The sequence below is a fragment of the Apium graveolens genome, chromosome 5 (genome assembly GCF_009905375.1).
Source record: "Apium graveolens cultivar Ventura chromosome 5, ASM990537v1, whole genome shotgun sequence".
Taxonomy (NCBI): domain Eukaryota; kingdom Viridiplantae; phylum Streptophyta; class Magnoliopsida; order Apiales; family Apiaceae; genus Apium; species Apium graveolens.
The window spans coordinates 54,655,587-54,678,470 of NC_133651.1; the positions used below are offsets into that span (position 1 = coordinate 54,655,587).

The 22,884-nt window shown below is 36.1% G+C and overlaps 2 protein-coding genes across 2 annotated transcripts; one reads left to right on the forward strand and one right to left on the reverse strand.

The window, feature by feature from the left end:
• Window positions 1–753: 753 nt before the first annotated feature.
• Window positions 754–1,182, reverse strand: LOC141660077 (uncharacterized). The gene has a single exon (XM_074467037.1). It carries the CDS (start codon window positions 1,180–1,182, stop codon window positions 754–756), a length of 429 nt encoding a protein of 142 aa, XP_074323138.1.
• Window positions 1,183–11,444: 10,262 nt separating this feature from the next.
• LOC141660078 (serpin-ZX-like) lies at window positions 11,445–14,129 on the forward strand. Its single transcript, XM_074467038.1, has 6 exons — window positions 11,445–11,450; window positions 11,929–12,050; window positions 12,830–13,028; window positions 13,422–13,535; window positions 13,616–13,761; window positions 13,865–14,129. The coding sequence occupies exons 1-6, from the start codon at window positions 11,445–11,447 to the stop codon at window positions 14,127–14,129; spliced, it is 852 nt and encodes a 283-aa protein (XP_074323139.1).
• The last annotated feature ends 8,755 nt before the right edge of the window (window positions 14,130–22,884 follow it).

Genomic DNA, 22,884 nt, shown 5'->3' on the forward strand with positions numbered 1-22,884 from the left:
TATAATCCTTCCACGTTTTCATTGCATTTCCTTTTCATTTATTTGATTAACCAGAATTAGTTTGAGGTATGTGTAAGTAGACACACCTTCATATATTATCCATATCCAAAGTACAATACCTTTATCCATTATAACATGCACTCACACAAGTCATACATCCAAGAATTATAAGAATAATTATGAAAAAATTTAAAAAAATCAACCATATTTTAACATCCAAAACCATATATTTCATATGTCCACTACCCACTAGTTTTTTAATATCCTTAATTGATTAATGTGAAGAACTATAGCAGGTGAATCTTATCGAAACAAACCATCCATACATGCATCAACATAAAACCAAGATATGTGAAGTAAACTCCATTTATTTATTTAACAAAAAAAGAAAACAAGAAATCTTATCGGTGGGGTGTACATGCACTACCCCCCGAGTCCACCAAAAAAATTAGCTATTGTACTGAATCTGAACCTATTATGGAAACTACAACTAATAAGTTGCTTTTATTTTCCTATGCTTGAAAGAGGCCTACTTGAAATAATCATCAAAGAAACTTTATAGATAATACCTCTTAAGGTGCTCAGCATTCCAAGCCCTGAGAATTAGCTTCCCATCCAAATATGTCAAGTGGTACGTTCCTTCCTACAGAACTGTTTTGATGATGTAAAGACCTTCCCAATTAGCCCCTAAGGCACCGAGTCCAGGGTCTTCATGTTTGGCATCATCCTTCTTAGCACCAAGTCCCCAACTCTTTAAGGTCTAGCTCGAACCTTCTTATCAAAATACATCCTTGTCCGCTGGTGATAAGCTGCCAATTTTAACTGTGAATTCTCATGTAACTCTTCCAACAGATACAAGTACAAACGATGGTTAAGTTTATTATTGTTTGGATCATAAATCTCTCTTCTGAATGAACCTGCCCCAATCTCTACAAGTAGCATTGCCTCACACCCGTGTGTGAGCATAAAAGGAGATTCACTTGTCATTGTTTGAGGTGTAGTGTTATAGGACCATAACACCTTGGGTAGCTCCTCTGGCCAACATTCCTTGCTCTCCTCCAACTTTTCCTTTATAGTGTGCTTTATAATCTTGTTAATGGCCTCAGTTTGACCATTACTTTGTGGATGGCATACTGTCGAGAACCCCTTCTTTATGTGAAGGTCCTCACACAACTGCTTCATCTTTTTACCGTCAAATTATTTCCCATTGTCATAAAACATCTTGTAGGGTACTCCATACCTGCATATGATAGCTATAAAAACAAATTCCTTGAGCTTTGTAGCTGTTATTGTAGCTAATGGTTCAGCTTCTGCGCATTTAGTGAAGTAGTCTACTGCAACCACTACATATTTTACCCATCCTTTTCCTTTAGGAAGCTCCTCAATTAGATCAATTCCCCATACAATGAAGGGCCACAGGATTGCAAGAGGTTTTAATGGCACTGCTGGCTTACTATTGAAGTTGGCATACATCTGACAGTGATCACAGGACCTCGTATTGAGGTAACAATCTTTCCTTAAGCTAGGCCAATAGTACCATTGGCGTAATATCTTATGAGCCAAGGAACATCCTCCTGAATGGGTCCTACAAATCCCATCATGAATTTCTCTCATAATATATTCACATTGCTTCCCTGATATGCACCTTAAAAGTGGCTTATTGAACCCCCTTTTGTAGAGAGTTCCCTCATAAACCACATACCCAACAACTTTGTATTTTAATTTTCTTACTTCTTCCTTCCCTTCTGGGAGAATTTCCTTTGCTATGTAGTCATAAATGGGACTCATCCAGGTTCCTTCAGCCGTTGCCTCAACTGTGACAACTTCCATTTTGGGGATACTTGGTTGTTGCTGCACGTCCAATCTGAGCCTGAAAGCCTCCTCGAATGTGCCAAACAACAAGAATTGAATCACTATATACACTCAGATTTTCAAATTTCATTTCCAAAGCCAGCTTCAGGCCAGCAATCAAGGCCTCATATTATGCATCATTATTTATGGCATAGAAATCAAAATGAATTGTACTTTACAGCTTATGCCCTTCTAGGCTTATCAGCACCGGCCCCTTTACCGTTCAATGATCCATCCATGTATAAAGTCCACCATGGCGAGCAGTTTTCCTTCTCTTGAACCTTCATTTTTTGTTCGGGTATACATTCGTTTCTCTCTACAGAGAAGGTTTCCGGGAATTCTAACAAGAAATCAGCAAGGGCTTGTCCTTTTATAGCTGTCATTGGCTTGTAATCCACGTCAAATTGACCCACTTCTATGGACCATTTCATTAATCTCCCAGAAGCTTCAGGCCTGTACAGAATGTGCCTTAATGGGTACGAGGTACGCACCTTAACCTTATGAGCTTAAAAATATGGCCTGAGCTTCCTGGCCGCAAGTATTAAGGCATATGCAAGCTTCTCCATGTTAGTATATCGAATCTCAGCATCCTGTAACCTTTTGTTGACATAGTAGTGTTGTGTATATGTTGTGTACTTGATGATTTAATGAACAAAACACCTTAGTAGATCTTACTTAGTGAAATAATGTAGCACTCGAAGGATAAGATTTATAGTCCCGACAGATGACTAATTATAGTCCCGACGGATGATGACTAATTATCCATCGAGTGAGTAGCTTATGTAACAATAAGTCTGTAGCACATTTCTGCATTCACCATTTTATAGATTATATAAGTAGTATTCAAGTCATGTTGACTTTAACTAGATATGCAGAATAGGTTGATTAATTGTACATAAATGATGTCTTGTAATTCTGCATAGATGAAATGAAGTCAAGTGCCAGTTTGCTACCTGACGGATAACCTACAATGAAGTCAACGGATGATCAAATAGACAACCCGACGGATGATCAATAACTCGACGGATGATCATGAACCCGACAGATAAAGAATTCAAATATCTGTTGACAGTGACAACACAGTCACATGCGTCGAGTGGATGCAAACGGAGTGTGGTAGCCTATTCAACTGGGTTTTCGAGAACAAAGAAGCATTGCCATTTCCATGCTATTATGAAGATATTCAAAGATGCTGGAATAGAGTAATGAAGTAGCATTGTAATAGACTAGATAGTTTTTATTTTATTATCTTGTCTTATTACTTTGTAATCTTGGTGATATATATAAACCAAGTAGTAGCAACTAAGACACTATCGATCTAAGCAAGAAAGCAGAGAAACATTTATAAGCAGGATTCTTAGCATTTCTCTGTAGTCTTAGAAGTTCAATTGTTGTAAGCAGCTATGAGCATTTTTGTACACAGGGTTCTCTCGATATATAATATATATCTCTGGTGCAATCATTCAAATCCACCAGAAAGTTTTTAAAGACTCTTGTTTTTAATTACTTGTATTTTGATTCATTTAAGTTTTTATTCCGCATTGTGCTAATCAATACACTTATATTTATATTTGAGTTAGAACATTTTATTTCAAGAAAAAGTTTCAAGAATTCCATTCAACCCCCCCCCCCTTCTGTAATTCTTGTCATATTGTTAAGGGACTAACAAGTAGACTAGAAACTGAACCTTGCCTTCCTCATGCACCAGTATCGCACTGATGAAATACTCTGAAACTGCAAGATAGAGAATAAGAACCTCTCCTTCCACGGGTTTAGACAATAATGGGGGGCTACCTAACTGTTGCTTTAGCTTCTGGAATGCAACTTCATATTCTGAACTCCATTCAAAATTCTTCCCTTTCTTGATGGCTACAAAAAATTCTTTACATCTGTCAGATGACCTGGACACGAACCTGTTTAGTGCAACTACCTTGATAGTTTGTGGTGAACAAATCTCTATTAAATCTATTATCTTTGTATAATTTCCCTCAATACCTCTATGGTTCACTATAAAACTTAAGAATTTCTCTGACTCAACCCTAAACACACACTTTTGGGGGTTAAGCTTCATCCGGAATTTTCTCAAAATGTTAAACATTTCGGACAGGTGTGCCACGTGATCAGTTGCAACCTTTGACTTCACCAACATGTCGTCCATATATACCTCCATCATTGTTCTAGTTTGATTTTTGAACATTCGATTAACCAGCCTTTGATAGGTTGCACCTGCATTCAGCACCCCAAATGGCATCCCAATATAATAGTAGAGACCCCTATCTGTTATAAAAGAAGTATGTTTGTCATCCGGCTTAGACATACGAATCTGATTGTAAACAGAATATGCATCCATGAAGCTGAGCAAAGCGTGTCCAGCTGTAGCATCAACCAACTGATCTATTGGAGGTAAAGGGAAGCTGTCCTTGGGACATGCTTTGTTAATATCTGTGAAATCCACACAAGTACGCCATTTTCCATTTGGTTTCTTCACCAGCACAGGATTAGCAAGCCATTCTGGGTAGAGAGATTCCCTAACCAAACATGCCTTTAATAACCTGTCTACTTCCTCCTTCAAAGTCGTATCTCTCTCCCCATTGATAGCTCTCCTTTTTTGTATTACATCCTTCCTCTCTAGATCAATATTGAGATGATGGCATATAATCTTTGGGTTTATCCCTACCATGTCTTAGTGGCACCATGCAAAGATATCAAGGTTTGTTTTTAAGAAATCCATTAAAATTTCCTTTACCTCTGCCACTAGTTATTGTCCAACTTTCAGCTCCTTTGTGTGATCAGCTTCATCCACCAATATGGAAACTGTTCCTCCAGCAGCTCCTGTTGTTTCCTTAGACTCAGGAATCCTTGGGTCCAAATCGATTTCTACCGGGACTTCTTTATCTTGTTTCTTGAGTGGTCGAGGCATGTCGTTGAAACACTCAAAATTGTTGTCATTAACTTCTTCAACAACCCCTTCCATCAAAAGGTCACCATCTTCTGAGATTTTTTGGTGGAGGCGCTTCAAGCATAAGGACCTCACCATGGGCATTGTCATGGGGTTAGATTTTTAACCCTGAATTCTCTGATCCATATGGCCTACTCAGTCACCGACCAAGGCTCCCAAGCAGTCAGCCTTTCCAAGAGGTTATCGCCAGCAGCCCCAGCAGCACCAGCAACCCCAGCAAACCCAAGCACAACGGATATGATATTAAACCAACGTACAACAGGAACCAATCGTGTGAGAAAGTGTGTCTAATAACCAAACAAATGTAAGACACAACAAATTATGAGCCTGAATGCCCAACCTTTTATTGACCAACAATATAAGGATACAACTCGATTATGCTTACAAACTTGTGCTACTGCCATAATAATACAACCCAACATATGTTTACAAACATTTCCCTACTTCCTAATATATGGATATATGTTTAGTGCATACAAGCCTACATGCATAGATTACATTCTCACAATGCCTATCTATTTATATATAGGAGTCTGATCTACACAGCCCCAACAAAAGCAACTGCCCACGCAGCCCACACAGCCCCAGCAGAAGCAACTGCCGGCGGTTACAAGCGGTTCCCTGATTTTGAATCCCTCCAATCAATTATTTCCCACCAAGTCTTGAACCATAACTGTAAGGTAGTTATCCCAGCCACCCACTAGTGCATATCCCAATACTTATGCATATATATCTCAGCCCCCATGTGCCACACATGTACCTACAGTTTTGACCATGCCTTAGTCATTTGGACTCCCAACTTAGCTCCCAGCTCAGTGTCGCCCACAATTAGACCAATCAGCAATCGTACATAAACACTGTAGCTCAAGTCTGTGTTACCGCCTGGAGACTAGTCCGTGTCGCCGCCTGGCGCCCAATCCTTGTCGCCGCCTGGCGACTAGTCCGTGTCGCCGCCAAGTAAATCTCAATCCCAAAATGAAATCCAACCTAAGGGTCTTACAAACCCTCCCACACCTCCTGAGTTTGATGTCCTCATCAAATCAGCAACAACTCTGAGAAGTCTGTCTCCCTTAGTAGCGAAACCAATGCCTATGAACCAAGGCTGCAAATCCATCTGCGGTTCCTGCCACTGCCAAACCCAATCAGCTATCACCAGTTGATTATATTAACCTCCAAGGTTTCTCCCCTTTAGTCACCAAAATTCAGATGACCATGTGTAGTCGCACAGTCGCCTATACATCCAATACCATCCTGACTTAAGTTCCAACAGCGTCTCCCACCCTTAGAGATATTGACTTAGGCCCCCTTTTAGAAATACCAAGTTTGCTTCCTTATAGAGATGCGTCGCCAATAATAATCTGATCCCACAAACCATGTCACCGACCAACACTTGAACAGCCCATAACTTCTGCATTTTCTTCTTACCCTTATCAAACCAATAGGAACACAACCATCACAATACATGAACATGTTTCAACCATGATCATATTCCTCCAAGTCACTTCAATCTATATGAGCGACCATAGGCTAAACATAGCCAAACAATGTTAACTATACCAGATCCGACTAACCAAAACCCAAGATTAGCGCTCTTCCTTAACAAGACCTGTCCCGGAAGAATCATATGCCCATGATGCACGCCAATCGCCATAAACAAATCAGCCACCACCGATCTGCACACCATATAACCATGGTTAGTGGTTCCAACACTTGTCACCAAACCTGTAACATAATCCAGCCCCCATCGTTGAACTTTGATGCCAACGCCCCCACGCTGCGCCACAGTCGCCATGTTTGCCTCAAAAATCAGATGCGCCTCCACCAAAGAGTGACGACTTTTATGCAACCCTTACACTTTTCCCACCTTGAACATAAGTTTCAAATCCAGAGTGATCTCCATCATCACCCAATGAAATGTCTCCAGCATCCCGCCTTGATAACTCCAAGTAGAACTCAACTCATTCTACTTCGCTTAACCAACGATCAGCCAACATCCCAACTTGAAAAGAGATCTCTTCGAACCATCTCTCTATGGCGTCGAACTGATCTCCAAGAGCATTTTTAAAGTCACCCAGATCATACTTCATGGCCCTGTATTTCCTTATCAATGGCACCATATTTCTGATCATGGACTCGCCCATAACTTTTTGAAACCCAGCAAAATCAATTTTGCTCCCATATGATCCAGCCATCATGTCAAATCCCGAATTGATCAACACAGCTCTGATACCACTTGTCACGGGGTCAGATTTTCAACCCTGAATTCTTTGATCCGTGCGGCCTACTCGGTCGCCGACCAAGGCGCCCAAGCAGTTAGCCTTTCCGAGAGGTTGTCGCCAGCAGCCCCAGCAGCCTCAGCAGCACCAGCAACCCCAGAAAAACCAAGCACAGCGGATATGATATTAAACCAACGCACAACAGGAACCAATCATGTGTGCAAGTGTGTCTAATTACCAAGGAAATGTAAGACATAATAGATTATGAGCCTGAATGCCCAACCTTCTATTGACCAACAATATAAGGATACAACTCGATTATGCTTACAGACTTGTGCTACTGCCTAGCATAATAATACAACCCAACATATGTTTAAAGACTTTTTCCTACTGCCTAACATATGGATACATGTTTAATGCATACAATCCTACATGCATAGATTACATTCTCACAATGCCTATCTATTTATATATAAGAGTTTGATCCACACAGCCCCAACAAAAGCAACTGCCCACGCAGCCCACCCAGCCCCAGCAGAAGCAACTGTCGGCGGTTACAAGCGGTTCCCTGATTTTGAATCCCTCCAATCAGTTATTTCCCACCAAGTCTTGAACCATAACTTCAAGGTAGTTATCCCATCCACCCATTAGTGCATATCCCAACACTTATGTATATATATATATAATGCATATATATCAGCCCCCATGTGCCACACATGTGCCTACAGTTTTGACCATGCCTTAGTCATTTGGACTCCCAACTTAGCTCCAAGCTCAGTGTCGCCCACAATTAGACCAACCAGCAATCCCACATAAACACAGCAGCTCAAGTCTGTGTTGCCGCCTGGAGATTAGTCCGTATCGCCGCCAGGTAAATCTCGATCCCAAAATGAAATCTATCATAAGGGTCTTATAGGCATATACCCCAGAAGAACGGACAACATCAACATAAGGTGCTTCTCCTGGATGTTGGATAACCTTAATAGCATTGCACGAGGACCTCCCACTTTTCTTCCCCACCTATCTGGTATCTTATGTTGGTGGTTCCACCTGCTTGTAACAGCTGTCTAGGCTAGATCCTCCATATGCCAATAGCACGTGCTTATACGTCTGCTCAGCTTCCCGTAAAGCTTGGATATAGCATGCCCTAGATTTGCCTTGATTTCCCTTAACACAACCAATTCCCCTTGGATTAGGGAACTTCAGGGAGAGGTGATATATGGAGGTTATCACCCTCATATCTTTCAATAGGGGCATACCTATTATGACATTGTAAGATATTTTTTGTTGATTACCATGAACTCTTCCACCTGGGTTCCTGATAGAGGTTCATCTCCCAGAGTTACTAGTAGCTTCACCCTTCCTATAACACATACTGCGTCTCCAGTAAAGCCATACAACTCATTGTATACAGGTGACATTTCCTTATCGAGAAGGCCCATTTTCTGGTAAGTAGCATAAGAAAGTATGTTACAAGAGCTTCTGTTATCCACTAGCACCTTGTGCACATTCAACCCGCTAATGAAAAAAATTATCACCGAAGCATCATTGTGTGGGTGATGTACATGTTCTGAATCTGCTTCAGTAAAGGTGATATCATTTGCCTCTCCCCCAAAGTTTTTTGGAGGTCTTCCATTCAAATTATGAACCTCGAAATATGGTCGGTCTCGATCTTCTCTTACATACCTCTTCATCGAATTTCGGGATGAACCTCTATGGTAAGGGCCCCCAATGGTTGTGTTAATGCTTCTTCATCAGATGGTACGTTCAGGATCTTTCTCAGCTTCTTTTTCGGCCTTATTGTCCTTGTAATTTCTAGCTTCTTGAGCCACAAACTCTGTTAATTAACCATTACATATCAGCTTTTCAATGTGGTCCTTCAGATCAGATGATGACAGTTAGTTCTATCATGGCCATTGGCATCATGGAAGGCACTGTATTTCCCTTCATCTCTCTTGCTCGGTGGCCCAGATCTATACGGCTTCTTAAAGATGCCTGCCTTGTCTCCTACCTCAAAAATATGACTGATCGGAGCTTTTAAAGGTGTATATTCCACGTACCTAGCTCCCTCCCTTTGTTGTGGATAAACATATCCTAATCCCTTCATGTTTAAGGTCGTGTTGATGGGAGAGGTTTTACTATCTCGCGGAACCTCTTTGTTTGAACCTCCACCAAAGGCAGGTCATTTACCAAATCCTCTATCCCTGGGGCTAATAGACCTAGCCCTTTTGTTCTTATTCCGCATTTTATTGCCTCCAAAAGAATTTCTTTTAAGGTTTTCCAATGACTCCTCCACCACCTGGTATGATTCACCCTTGTTGTAGAAATCACTGAGGGTTTTAGGTTCCTCATGTTGGAACTCTTTCCAGAATTCAGTACCTGGCCTCACCTCAGCTATCAGAAAGTTCTTGTAAGTTTCATCAGGAGTTCTCCTTATCTTTGATACTTCAGCATTGAAGCGCTTGAAATATTCTATCAATGATTCATCCTCACGCTACTTAATGTTAGCCAAGGTGTTCGCAGGTGAGGCATAGGTGACTGGCGCTTGAAACTGGGTTACAAAGACCTAACACATTTGGTTCCAAGAGTGAATAGAGTTTGTTGGCATCCTTTTGAACCATTGATGAGCATTCTCCCTCACCATAGAAGCTAGTAACCTGCATTTGGTTAAGTCCTTCACTTGATAAACCTCCATCTCCGTATTGAATCGATGGAGGTATTCCACAGGGTGAGAAGCTCCATCAAATTTCAAGTCTCCCACCCCTCTGTATGACCGTGGAAGGGGTGAGTCTCTAATCTTCTTGGTAAAGGGAGAAGCCACAACCAGCTTCGAGATGCCCCTCTTTTCTGCTTTCATCTTTTCCAAAGCTTTACAGATGTCCTTAAACCTATAAATGCCTCCCTCACCATCAGACAGCTGCTCATCACTTTTCTTTTCTGCACTAGAACTTCCGTTAGTATTGTGGGTCGAGCTTTGAGTGGAACTGGAACCTCTATCCTCTTTTACTACAGGTGCTTCAAGTGCAGCTTTGCTTTTGCCTACCTTCACCTGAGAGGGCTGTTTCTCCTTCTTTTTTCCCTTTGAGCCCTTGGATACTGAACCTTCTGCATCCACCTTGTCTTCCACTATCTCCCTCTTTTTATCAAGCTCCAGCCTCAGGTCCTTGTTGGTCAGCTTCTTCTCCACGCGGTCAAAGATGCTCACGTTATGCGTAGCTGAAGGTTCAGCCTCCTCTTCGAGCTTTTTCTTAGGATCCCAATATGGATTTTCCTGGTTGGTGTCCACATCTAGAAAAGGTAGGCTTATTTGGTTCAGCATCATCTTCCTCATTCCATCCTCGAAGTCCAGTTGAATAGGAGCAACGTCTTTTTTCCCCACGGTTTTATGCTTCCTCGTCTGCCTGCTCAACCTTGTGGACTTCTTTTCCAAAGCATTGATCCTGTTGCTCATTTGTTGTCAGTGATTCAGGATATCCTTGTTGATGACTTCTTCACTAGGATCGCCATTGCTGCCATTTTGACCCCTTTTTGGTGTTCGTTCCCTTTCAGAGTTGTCTGGCATCTTTCTCTCTCAAAAAAGATATTGGAGTCCCCTCTTTCTATCGCAAAAAATGTTATGAAAGAAATTTGATTATAACACCCCGGATTTATCATGATCAAGTAACTAAATTACCTTTGGTTTTCAGGTAATTATAAGTTGCTGCAGCTGTTGAATAAAGGTTCAACAACAGAAATGAAGTTATATTCTTGTATGATTAACGAACTGAGTTAGGAAATAACCAAGCAAGATGACTGAGAAATGCCTTCTCGAATCCTGCCAAATGTGCTAGGTAAAATAATAACAATGCTTACACGTGCCAATGTGCAAAGAGTGAAAATTCGGTCCCTTCGTCAATTGCCTACATACCCTATATATAGGGATCAAGTTCAATGTAGTTCTCTAGGGTTTGGACTCCATTTCTTGGCCATTAATCCATATTTTGAAAATCCAAAATGAGCTCCCACAGTTAATCCAACTTTTTCTAGCCGAGGTTCAGTGTCCAGGTGAGGCCTGGACACTTAGAAACCTATTTTAATCCAATACCGAGACATGATTCCCATGAGTTTATGTGTTTATCCTATTATTATTTATATTTATCATATTTATGATGATAGAATCATGGTCATAGTCCATTCCATGAAGATAAAGGTCGTTTCCCTTTATTATAGGAGGTATAGTCACAGTTTAACTCTACCGCTGCCAGTAGAGATTCATTACTCCTACCAACTGAGGTTGCTGATACTCCTGAACCAGCACCTCACCAGCACACAAGAACCTATTGCTGACGTATCTTAATACATTCTGTGACCCCATAGACCTATTTACAGCCTACTGAACCTCTAGCCAGATACTGTTAAGCCGATATACTTGCACTTTTATGCAGGTATCTTCGACATCATGATCCTTTGGACCTAGAACCTCACCAAAGCCTATATTATTTCATGACAATTGAACCTAAACCATTTATGTGCCTTAAATCTAGCCCATACAAGATTTTGGGCACAACACCATATTTATATCTCTGTATATTATTGGTCACTTTGCTGTAAGATAATAAGAATGTTATGTCCTCGGTAACATACAAGTAACACGCATCAATCATCATATAGTCCTAAAAGTTTGAAAGAGTTTCTATTAATGTATCACTATCACTCATCCGAAGTTGTAAAATTTCGCGGAAAATTTTGGCTAAGTATGATGTATCACTGCAATTTTTTAACCAGGCCTTCTTCTAAAATTCATATGTATTATGCTTAATGCGGGTGTTCTATATACCTGATGTGATTTAAATTTATAAAGAATTAACATGTTTTTATGAAGTTTTTTTGACATATTGGTTCGCTAAGCTTTTACTTATGCAGGCTGAGGAGGTTAGAAATTTAGTCAATTCCTGGGTTGAAGACGAGACTTGTGGCCTTATCAAAGATATTGTTTCTCCTGGTTTAGTTAGAAGCTCAACTAAGTTTATATTAGCCAATGCCATGTATTTCAAAGGAAAATGGAGTAGGGGTGTAATTCGAACCGAGCCGACTCGAACTCGACTCGATAAATTGAGCTCGACTCGACTCGAACTTGTTATCGAGCTCGAGCTCGAACACATTTTCTGACTCGATAAAAAACTCGAGTCGAATCAAGTTTTTTTGAGCTCGACTCGAGATCGACTCGATAAACTCGAAATCGAACACGACTCGGCTCGAACTCGAGCTCGATTACTTTTTTTATAAATATTGATGTGTTTGCTAATATATGTGTCATTCAATTGTCTAATAAAATTAGTTTTACAGACTAATTTACTAGTTTTTCATAATATATCGGCATTATTATGTTTTATTATATTTGGTAAAAAAATTGAATTGAATTATTTTGTTAAAATATATTTAATTATTTTTTTATAGTTAAATGTTAAAAAATATGAGCTTAATATATTTATTTTTGAAAAATTCAACTCTAATTAGTTTAAATATATGATAAGTGCTGTCTAAATTTTAAAATAAAATAATAACGTAATAACTTCATTTTTGTTATCAAAATTATTTTTAGGGGTTTTTTCAAATATACCTGAGTTATAATTTTTTTTGCAAAAATACGGTGCAAATGGAATAAGCTCGAAAACTCATTTAAAAACTCAAAAACTCGATTAAAAAACTCGAAAAGCTCGAAAACTCGTAAGTAGTTCGAACTCGACTCGTTTATTATCCGGGTCGAGCTCAGACATAATCACGCTCGAATTTTTTTTGCTCGACTCGACTCGATTAAAAAAAGCTCGAACTCGAATTTAATAAGCACAAACTCGACTCAACTCGACTTGAATTACATCCCTAAATGGAGAGACCCGTTCAATGCATCCTATACAAAACCCTTTGACTTCCACCTCCTCGATTCTAGCTCTGTTCAAATACCCTTTGATAACTCCTGGTGGCGGGGCTGCTCCCTCGTTGTCGTTCCTGAATCATTTATCGTGGTAGTGGTGTAGCTATCGTGGGGTTTCTACAAAACAACACCGGAAGGGGGGTTTGGGTCTTGCGGTGCCTCCGGTGTGAGAGTAAGAACCCGCTTTTGGGGAAGATGAGGATAGATAGGAATGCAAGGTGGATGTGTATGTATATAAGTGTGAGAGAGTGATTAACCCCAAAATCTTTCCTCCTTGGACTATTTATAGCCCAAGGGTAGGGTTTAGGGGATAGTACCTTTAAATCATGGTCGTCGGTTCTAGGAGCGGAGGACACCTAGTTGGAGTGGTTGGTTTACACGTGTCAGGGCAAGACTGGCTGAGGAATGTTCTTAGGAATCTATGACACGTGCCTTGATTATTCTCATGATTGATGGTTGACATTTGTTCCTATCATATGCTTAGGCAAGCGCCTCACGTGCCAGGATTTTCCAATATTGGGCTTGCGGGACTGGGCCAGTTAGGACTAGTGGTGTGCAGGACTGGATTGAGTTAGGAGTCCGGGCCTGGTCCTTGCAAGTATTACACGTACTATCATCCTTCATGACCAGCACGAAGAAGCAATTTATTAGTGTTTTGATGGCTTCAAAATCTTGAAGCTTCCTTATGGAGGAGCTCAGAAAAAACATTGCTTTTTCATGTACATTATCCTACCAGATGCAAAAGATGGGCTATCAGCGTTGGTAGAGAAAGCTGTTCAGAATCTGGGTTCCTTGACCGCCATGTTCCAGATGGAAGAGTTAAAGTTGGAGAGTTCAGGATTCCTAAATTTAAATTTGAGTATAGAGTAGAAGCGTTAGAGGCGTTAAAGAGCCTATAGCTGGTCTCGCCCTTTGATTCAAATGCAGGTCTCAAGGAGATGGTGAATGCTCGCTTCCCTCTCTTTGTCTGAAAGTAGTCCATAAATCCTTCATTGAAGTTGACGAAAAAAGCACTGAAGCTGGTGCTGTAACTTATGTTGGCATGGCATGTAGATGTTGTATGTATATTCCAGTTGAGGTTAAGATTGATTTTGTTGTTGCAGACCACCCATTCTTGTTCGTCATAAGGGAAAACACTATTGGAATGGTTCAGTTCATGGGACACGTGCTTAATCCTTCAGCTAGTCGCTAATCTCAATCCTATAACTTATTAAATACTAGTATTTTTGCCCGCTACGCTTGGCGTAAATATTTTTTAAAAATAATATTTTTATAATCCTTTCTCTAATAGAGACGTTTTTTGGTGAATATGTTTTTCGGTTGATCTCATATTATATTAGATTAAAAAAATTATCTTTAATATGATAATAAGTTAAACAAAAAAAATTAACAAATTAACAACACAATTAGTATTCAAACAATTGGTTTTGGTATTATAAGAGTAAAAAATTTAATTTGTAATATTCTAATTTATAATAAAATCATTACTAATAATTAGTTGCATGTATTGAAAATTTATTTGGATGGAAAGTAGTATTAAATAATTTTAAACAAATATTAATTTACGGCCAAATAAGAAATTTTAAACATCTAAAAATCAACAAATAATATAATCAAATGCTCTTTTAAAAATAATACAATATATAAATATATATATTTGTTATTAAATTTATATTTTCCATACATTCATAAATTTTTTTTGAGTAAATTATGATTGTATATACATATATACAGTCATAATAATTTTTTTAAAATTTGAAAATTGCACACATATATTTTTTGAGTAAAATGAGTTACTTTTACAATTTTAAAACATTTAACTGCTATATTCTTGTTTGACTTTACTAAGCAGTAAATAAGAATATTTAAGAGTAGGTGGGGTAGTTTCTGGTTGGTTTTTATTGTCCGAAAATACTCTCAGTTACACAACTTCCTTCGTTTTCATGTATACAAATTCTCAGAAACACATCTCCCATTGAAAGTGTTCAAACTCCTAATTCAGTTTGGGGGAAAGGGTTATATCAAATTAGGTAATACTTCCTTTCTATTAAACTTTCATGAATTACTTCTAACTTCAAATTGTACTGCCATTTGCATGTGAATAATTTATCTATTTTGATATGTACCTTCTTCTTCTTCTATCTTCATACAGACATGGATTGTAAAGAGAGTAAGATTAGATTCATATACCGTAATTATGCTTGTTCATACTAAAAAGGCCGATTGGTAATATTCTTTCTAATGTCTTGTACTTCAATTCGATTTCTTCAAAAGCCTTTTATAAAGTATTTTCTGTGATATGCATTTTTCAGTCTACGAATTGAAGTTATTGTCCATCTTTTCATTAATATTCTCGGTGTGTATTGTTCATTATAGAAATTACCATTTTTTTCATCTGAGATATGGATCAAAGTTAACAAAGAAATTATATCTACATGTGTCATCAAATGTTATGGTCTGGTCGTATCTCTGAAAACCATGAATATATTGAGGGTTTGGAGGAGATGATGTGCTTTCACAATATTAAATCATATCACGTTGTCATCATGGAGTATAAAAGTGGTGGGAAATTTAATGTAGAAATATTTAATCGCTACTGTGTTCCAATTTATTATACTTTAGACCACAATGTTCGATTAGGTCAGGCAGAGAAATTGGATGGGATTGCTAAAAATGTTGAATTTAGTGATTTAGAAGTGACAAAATTGTTTGAGTGTTACCGCTATAATGCCTATTACAATTTTGTTGGTATGCACACTCTACGTATCGAGGCAAATCATTTGATAGAAGCATCTGGCCTGAAGGTATATCTTTCTAAAATAAAATTTGGGTAATATCTTTGTGCAATGTCTCAGTTAGCATGTTCTTCTTTGAGGTTGAATGAGTCTTTTTTATTTTGTAGGTTCTTTCATCACAAGCATGTTCTTCTTTGAGGTTGAATGAGTCTGTGCAGTTTATTGAAATTGCATTTGGTAAATTCCACTAAACCATTGAACTGAAATAGATGAATGGTGAGGTTTTTTTTTACAAAGGATGGATTCAGTTTGTTCGTAATTGCAATGTTCATGAAGGAGATCAGTTGGTGTTTTCGAAGCAGCTTTCTGGCAATTCATTTAGAGTAGTACTTTTCTTAGATAATTTATATGTTGCGCCTTTAAATGATGAAGGTAATGACTGTATCTTTTGTATTTAATTGCCAATTTTTATTCTACTATTTAATATTTGTTTGTTTACTGTATACTGTAGATGCTTCATCGAGTATTCGTCCCAAATTTATTAAACTGATATGCAGGAGTATAATAGAAAATGCTAGTCTGGTATTTGATAGATATTATCGTACTTATATGTTGGATAACCTAAAATCTTAATTGAGTTGTCCTAAATAATTTAAAATTTACAGGAAGTGCCTCTTGATTTTATGCAAAAATTTGGGCGTAACCTAAATCGTGGTATTGTAGAGGTTCATCTTGGTGGTGGGAAAGTAATGAACTTCAAATTCTGTCCAGCAACACATAATATATTTGGTCTAAAGCGGTTCATGTAGAAGTATAGGATTTTATGTAATCACATGTTTGTATTCACTTATATTGGTAACTGCAAGTTTGAGTTAGAAGTGTATGATTCTCAGTGTGGTACTCATTTCCGTGATGATGACGGTTATTTATGCCTTGATGAATTTGTACCGCCTGAACCTGGATCACAAGCGATTTTCTTATCTAGTGTTAGTGGCACTTTAATTAAAGGTATTTCTTTTGTTTTCAGTACCAAGCATCATCATTTAGATAATTTTCATACAAATGATGCATTTACCGGTCTTCTTCTTTGAAGATGATGATGATGACAAAGAGGAGTTTAATTTTTCACCAGCTAATGTACTCATTAAAGTAGAAGGTACCTTAATAGTAGCCTTCTTCTATTTAAAGTAGAAACTACACTAATGTAGAGATATAACATTATATTGGGACTGATATATTGATTCTTACGGTAAGATAATGCCAATGATGAAACATAGTCTAACTCATTCTCAGGTAATGCAAAATATTAAATTTCAGCATTCTTCTTTTTTTAATATTTAAAGTGAAGTTTATAAACCTTTATTGCATTCTTCTTACAATTTTGTAGAAACCGAGTCGAACATTCGACTGATTGATATCGCCTCTTCTTTAGCGGACACGAATGAAGGTGTGTAACATATCTTCATTACAAAATTAGTATTGTCCACCTCTGTGAAACATACTGAAACTTAGCACATATGCTCTGTAATTTATGTAAAACCTGCATCAGAAGCTATAATTTTATGTATTGTTACTGCCACTTTAAATTAATATATTTCTTTTTTTTGGTAGTAGAAAGCACCATCATTCTTACGTATTGACTGAATACTGAATTTGCTACATGTATTCTTCTGAGAAGATGCTGACAATGAGACTCTGGGTTTTCACTCTTCCTCAGATAATGCACGAATTGAAGCAGAAGGTAGCTTATTGTGAGAGTTTTTCCAATTTGAAATATACCTAATTTAGACAGCTTACATAATATCTTTAATCATATATATGTTGTTCTGCTTAGATTATGGCATTAATGAACTGGAGTTGTACTCTTCCTCAGGTACTGTATTGCATATATTGCTAATTTGCATGAATGAAAACATGTAATAGTAAAGATTGAATTTGCAGCTCTATACATTATTATAACTTTATGTGTTTGTAATATTTCAATTTCTTTTTGGTAATATATTGTAAAGACTTCTCTGTAGAAAGCGACAGAGACATTGAACTGATTGATACTTCATCTTCTTCCGAGGAAAGCAATGAAGGTCTGTAGTAATCTAGTTTGAAATTAGTGTTTTACACCTCAGTAAAACCTACTAAATAAGAAATGAAATACTCTGTAATTTGTAGATGAAGAACAACAACAGATGGTAAATGAAGACATAATTCTTGATGAAGAACCAGCTTCTTTCGTTGTGGTACTTAAAGATTCTCATGTTGATAATATCATGGCGCTGTAAGTTTACTAATACTTAAGGAAACCATATATCAACATTTTCTGTTTTCTATATCTTTTTACAATTATCCAACTCTTGTTATATTGTAGTACATTGCAACTGCTTTAAGGCCTATATATTCTAACTGGGATAGAAGAACCAACACAACTTTGATGTTGGGTGGGAGACAATGGGTAGTGCAAGCATTGCAAGTAGCTCGTCAGTGCCGTTTTGGAATTGGATGGGATGACTTCATTGGTGATAATGAATTAGCTACACATACTGAATTGTTATTTGTGTACTTGGGTGAATATCGGTTCGAAGTGTTAGTTATTAATTAGGTAGTTATTTATGATTTAGTATTGGTATGTAGTAATGAATGGCTAACTTGTGCACTCTTTGATTTGTGATCGTACACATTGCTGGATAAACTAAGATTGTTTTTGCTTCTTTTAAGCATTTTAGTTGTAGACTTTTTTTTAATATCATGTTCTTTAGTTATAAGGTATTTAATATGAATTGGCTTCTTTTAAACATCAACTCAATTATGAATATGGTGGTAATAATAGTAGTGGCTAATGTCCTGCAATTAGGTAAAATTCGTACAGAGTACTAATGTAAGACAAAAAAAATATTGTCTTAAGCAAATTACATTTGGATAACTTGGTTTCATAAAAAATAATGGTTTTGTTATTTGTACTTTATGAGAATTTAAATAAAAAAATTTTATATAGAATTAATAAGAGAATATTATTAATAGTAACAAAAAATATTTTTAGATTAAAATTTAAATTAATGAGAAGAGCTAAGTTTATTAAATATGAAATTAGAAGTACATTGAAGAGTGGCGAATTCATAAGTTGAGACTATTCCAATCGATGAGCTTACTCAATTCCAAGAATTCCTGGATCGATGTACAAAAAAATGAAGAAGGATTTTTTGTATGTTCATGCGTATGCCTGTATACATTGAACAGTTTAAGTGCTAACAGGCTAGGTAAAGGTAATTTGTATTACTCTTCTGGGTTAACAGTTAGTGCTTTTATCAACATGAAACTATGAGTGTATGATAGTTCTAATTATACTACCACTTCACTATGATCCACAATACACAAACTCACTCAAAAAAATATCAATCATTTTTATGAGCGAATACAATAAGCTTCCAATCTCATCTTGATGACTTGATATGTTTAATTTTATGTTTAATTTTAAATCTCAACTTCTGGCTTCCAATAGTTTTCTATCATTTTTAAATTGTTTTTATTTTATTTTTCATCTCCTATGAAATGGACTAAACCACTTTCTCCTAACAGTGGTAGCAGTTCACAGGAGGCGGACAGTAGCAGAAATGAGAACCGGAGATTCTTGAAGTAGGAGAATATGAAGAAGAGCATGACCAATCTGAATGTTAACTTGGCGGCTTTGTCGAGGATGGTGGAGGCGTTGGGGGAAAGCCACATGTAGTTTACTGGGAACATGACGATGCAGCAGGAACAGTTCAATAACAGCTTCCAGATGCAGCAACAACTCCTGCTTGAGGAGATTCGTCTTCTTCGGATTGAGCACGCTGAGATCCAGAGGAAGATGAATGGATGGTGCTGAAGCCGTTAATGCATGGGTGGTTTTCCAGTTTAATCAAGTTTGTTAAGTTTTAATTATGTTAATTATTTGAACGGAAAATGTTTGCAATTCCGAAACTGTGGCTCTTTAATTTGATAAAGACATGGAAGCCTTGTAATGTGGTTTAATTTTCATATATATTTCTATGGTTTTCTTATGCATTAAATTGTTATTTAGTTTGCAATAACTTGAAATGAGTTTGTAGTGTTTGTATTAGTTTGCATTTCTAAATAGAGCTTCCAACAAACTACCCACATAACAGACAGAGTAGTGAGTAAAGGTTCTGAACTAAACACACCTTCTTAACAGTGGGAGACCAACAATTAGGATATTTCTGGGTAGTTTGTAGTTAAACAGTAAAGACTGGGTACTCACCCTAAAGTATTAGTTATCTATACATTATTATTGCCACAATGAAAAGTTAAGTGTAACTAAGTAATTAGGTGTGGGTAGCCTCGAGCCGATCAAATGGAGTAGTTGTCATTTACTGTCAAATCAATTTAAAAAAATGATTGATTACTGCTAACTATAAGATCCTTCTTTCGGTTTTATTAAGTTTATTTCACCCTTTCCTATATTTATTCTCTGGAATTCACAGAAGTGATTATGTATCTCTACAACATATAAATTTAATTTTTTTCTTTAGTCCACTCAATAGAATATGTCTTCCAAAATTTATATTTTTGCCACTTCAATTATTGTTATTTCTGCTTTTTTTTGGAATTAATATTTGGGTAATATTGCTCATTTATTTGTATTCCACCTACAGACGATAAGTGTTTTCAGGCCGGCACTATAAGATGATTTTCTAACTTTAAAAAAGTTGTATATTATTTTTTACATAATTTTTCTTGGTTAATTTTGTATATATGATTGAATAATTTTTTCCTATTTTTGATATTGTTTTAGGTCTTAATCATACTTTAAAAAAATGATAACATAATTATATTTACTATATCTTTATTACAATCCATTAAAGTTAAATATCTAATTTTTTTAGGTAATTTAGTAGTCCATTTTATTTTCTTAATTGAAAAAATCTTAAATACATGGTTAATCCCCATTAAACGATGAAAATGTACATAAAATTGCTTAATATACTTGATTTATTTTTCGTGTAAATTTGTGATCATCCAGATTGCTAGAAAAATTAAGGCTGTTTTTGCTTATTTTAAGAATTTGATTTGTAGAATTTACTAAAAATTCTAATTAAAACAAATATTTTTGGAAAGTAGAATTTAATTTAATGCGATAACATAATTTTACTTGGCATTAAATTCGAAGTACATTGAAGAGTCAGAAGTGCCGGATTAATAAGTTTAGACTATTTCGATCGATGAGAATAATCATATCCAACATTTCCTGGATCGCTTCAATAAAATAAAAAATGCAGAGGAACATATTGAATTTATAAAAACATTCACTAAGCATTTGTGGGAAGAATATACTATTTCAAAAAAAATTCTTCTAGAAAATTCTTTGGTATGTTCATTATTGTAAATAAGGTTTTTTTCGTTAATTAAGTGCTAAATTTTTATATTTTTATGTGTATTAACTTTTTTTGGTTTTCTTAATCTATAATTTGTGTAGAAATTGGTCAATCCTCATCATTTTCACATGTGCAATATATGGTAAATATATGCGAAATATCTCATCATATTCACATGTGTTCTTCTAGTGAGGTAATCTATACCTGTATATTATACAGATCATGATTCAAAACATTAATTTCAAGTAAAACAAAAGTTACTATAGGCTATGTTTGTAGTATTGTTTATCCCAAATTGGTTTTACATAAATGATTATATGTAAATGACAATTAGATCCAATATTTCAATGACAATATTGCAGTTGCTCTTAAATTTCAATCAATTTTTGGATTTGTTGGTGATCCAATTTAAATTTTTTTATTTCTCTATTAAAAAATTTAATGTAAAATATGTTTAATATTAACAACATTTATTGTCTAACTAAAACTTAATATAATGACAAAAATTAAATTTATTAAAATTTAAATTGAAGAGTGAGAAGGACTGATAAAATTCACAACTTGTAAATAAGTCAATACAAAGCATTTGAGATTACTTGGACCGCTTCTAAAAGGAATAAGCTTTAACGCAACTTGTGTATGTTAATTAATAACTTTTATATATTCTTTGTGAATGAAATGCAAAAGTATAATACTTTAAGGTGTAATATTTTTTTTCTAATTTAGTTACTTATTAACATTTTATATAAATTATTAATAATGATTAAACAATACAATTTAAAATAAATTTGGTTACAATGATATTTGTATGCGGACTATCTCATTAAGTCACATGTGTACTTTTACTGACATATTGGCATTTGTATATTATACAGGATGGGTGCACAACTTTCATTAAAGTATAGGAAATGTTGATATACACTATTTTTATTCCAAAATTGCTTTATCTATTTTATTACATGTAAATGTCAATCGCATGAAATATTTGGAACACATTTTTGGAGTAATTATAAAAGTTGGATCAATATTTCTATCAATATTTTAAGGAATTGGTGATCCTAATTTGGATTTTTGGATCAAAGTTGTTGGAGATGTCCTTCCAATTCTAAGGATTTAAAACATATATACACCAATTGGGTCAGTTCATGGTGAATGAATCTAGCCCAAAAAAACCGGTTAATTGGGCCCCCCATAGCCCATCCCTAAGCCACGCTAAATTAGTATTGCTTTCAAAATTGATATTAATTCATTTGTATTTTCATCAGAAGGGTATTTTTTTACAGATGTTCCAACATAACTTCCCACAACATCTTTCAATTGATAAAAACATTGCAACATTGTATTAAACAAAGAGCAATTTCAATTAGCACATCCCGTAATCTATTTCTCTTCACCAAAATCAAGGTACATATCTTACCCATGAATTTCTAAGAATAAATTGCCCATGCTTCACACTTCGTTACAAATGTATGTTATTAGTTTATCACTTATACTCAATTCATGCCTTGAAATTCTATTTTTTATCTGGATAGGTTTTATACAAATGGCGATGCAAGAACAGAAGATATGTTTTGTTTCTTGTAACTATGCATCCTCATATGAAGAAGGCATATTGGTATTAGTTTCGCCTTTTATTTTATTGATTTATTCTCTCCTTCATTTTTGGTACTACAGTATGATATGAACTTTTGTTGTAGAAATTATCAATACCTTTTTACCTGCAATATGGGAAGCAATTACCAAAGAAAGTGTTCTTACATATTCCATCAAATGCAATATGGACTGGTGAATTATCTGAAGATACTCGTTGTATAAAGGGTTTAGAGAATATAATGCAGTTTCACCAAAT